General features: G+C 47.9%; 1 protein-coding gene across 1 annotated transcript; it reads right to left on the bottom strand.

Annotated features, from left to right (window-relative positions):
• Positions 1-339: 339 nt before the first annotated feature.
• LOC309340610 (olfactory receptor 52K1-like) lies at positions 340-1,392 on the bottom strand (the record flags this gene model as incomplete). The annotated part of the gene is made up of 1 exon (XM_081859495.1): positions 340-1,392. Exon 1 carries the CDS (start codon positions 1,327-1,329, stop codon positions 340-342), a length of 990 nt encoding a protein of 329 aa, XP_081715621.1. The 5' UTR covers positions 1,330-1,392.
• Positions 1,393-2,378: the final 986 nt, after the last annotated feature.

Below are 2,378 nucleotides of genomic sequence, written 5' to 3'. Positions count from 1 at the left end.
TATTTTTAACATTGGTATGCTGCCTTTATCACTGAGTTCTCTGGGTACAGCTTACAGAAAGATTAAAAATACAGAATGCAAGATTAGCCAAGATACATTTTCTTCCTCAATTATGGCTACATGTAAGATTTCAGCCATTTGTGCTCCCCTTAATTGCTGGCAGTTCTAAGCGGTATACATAAAATAGTCCAAAAAGTGTACAGTGGATTAAATTAATTTAAATCAACCCCCAAAACATTGCAGAATCTTTGGAAGGGTCCCCCGAGGGTCATCCAGTCCAACCCTTTGCAATGCAGGAATCGCAGATTGAGAATCCCTGGCAAGCCACCCAGCAGCGGCTCATTTAGTGCTTTTTGTCTTGAAAGTCCTAAGGAGAGGGCTGTGGGATTTCCTGAAGAGCTTTTGGAGGCTCTCTCTTATCTCCTTGGTCCTCACCCCATAGATAACAGGGTGGAGAGCCCAGGGGAACAGCAGGTAGACTGCGCTGATCAGGTTGTGGACGTCTTGGGAGGCTGACTTGGCCAGGCGGAAGACGATGGAGGAGGAGAGGCGGGAGGAGTAGCTGACGAAAAGGACGATCAGGTGTGTCCCGCAGGTGTGGAAGGCCTTGTGGCGGACGTTGCCGGAAGCGATCTTCAGCGCCGTGCGGACGATTTGGCTGTAGGAAGCCAGGAGGATGCTGAAGTCCAGGATGACGTCGACGCACCGCATCGCCATCCCCACCGCCTTGTTGATGGAGATGTCGCTGCAGGACAACCTCATCAGGGCCATGTGCTCGCAGACGAAGTGGCCGATGACGTCCGAGCGGCAGAAGCTCACCCGGGAAGCCAGGATCACCACGGGGCTGACGACGAAAAAGCTACGCAACATGGAGGCGAGAGTCAGCAGCACCAGCAGCCGGGTGGTCATGATGTCCGCGTAGCGCAGCGGGTGGCAGATGGCCACGTACCGGTCGAGAGCCATCATCAGCAGGACGCTGCAGTCCAGGACGGAAGTGAAGTACAGGAAGAACATCTGCACCAAGCACTCGGCCAGTGAGATGCGGCTGGAGCGGAGAAGGAAGCTGAAGAGCATCTTTGGGAGGATGGTGGCCGTCCCACAGATGTTGACCGCCAGCAGCAAGGCGATGAGCAGGCACATGGGCGAGTGGAGGCTCTCCTCCGCCTTCACCGTGTAGATCAGGACGGAGTTGGCCGCCAGGATGACCACAAAGAGGCAGAAGAAAGGGATCGCAAGGAGCTGCCTGGAATCCTCGAGGCCGGGGAATGGAAGCAGGACGAATTCCGTGTAGGAGATGTTGGCAGCTCCGCTCGGGGTCTCCATGCCCATTTTTGGGTGGGTGGGTGCAGTTCTTGCCCAATACGTACGCAACTAGGGCCTGGGAAGGTGGAAGAAGAGGGATTTCTATTATTATTATTATTATTATTATTATTATTATTATTATTATTATTAAAAACAACCTCTTTATTGCCTGTACAACAAAGTCATGGTTTTAACTGAAAGTCATTGTTAGCGATGCATTTTTCTTGAAATGGAAATTTGCCTTTGTATAAATTTAAAAAATAAAAAACGCATCAAGTTTCATCAGTATATTCCTGCAGAATATTTAACAGGAAGTCTTCAATGATGGCAAATTACTTTATTTACACTTCTGGTCCTTCTCCTCCAGGAACCAGCATTGTTATGTTTAGGGAAGCTTTTAATGATTGATACATTACAGTATTTTTATATTTTGTTGGAAGCCGCCCAGAGTGGCTGGGGAAGCCCAGCCAGATGGGCGGGGTATAAGTTTATTATTATTATTATTATTATTATTATTATTATTATTAATTTCCATTCAGCAAAATCTGGTCTAGCTTTGTAATTCTTCATCCTTCAGGTGTGATCTAAAACTCTGTAACATATTCCAATACCATTTTGACAAAGTCATCAAATCCTAGGAGTGTGCCAACAATTTCTTCATCACTTTTTATCACGATGTGAATTAGTGAACCTATGCACTTGTCCACCAGGTCAAGAGGCAGAAGCTGAGATGGGCTGGTAGTCGCGTTGGCCGTCATTTTGCCACGAGGCCTGACTAATCGAGTCCTGAGGGATTTCTTATTTGCCGGCGCTGGTGGTGCTTAGCTAAAGACACAGTTTACAGCAGCATTTGCCCACCTGGTGGACATCAGATGCATTGGAATACAACTCCCATCAGCCCATCAGTGGTGGCAAGGAATGACCTTGGCATATTAGCAGTACATGTGAGAAGGAGCCAGGGGTCTTGGTGGACCACAAGCTGAACATGAGTCCACAGTGTCACCCGCATCCCATTCTGTTTTTGTAATGATTGCTAAATGAAATATTAATGCGTCATATGATTCCCCCCCTTATTG

Source organism: Podarcis erhardii (genome assembly GCF_964252035.2).
Source record: "Podarcis erhardii genome assembly, chromosome: 4".
Taxonomy (NCBI): Eukaryota; Metazoa; Chordata; class Lepidosauria; order Squamata; family Lacertidae; genus Podarcis; species Podarcis erhardii.
The sequence above is the reverse complement of the archived record's forward strand: the minus strand, read 5'-3'. Positions and strand labels throughout refer to the sequence as shown.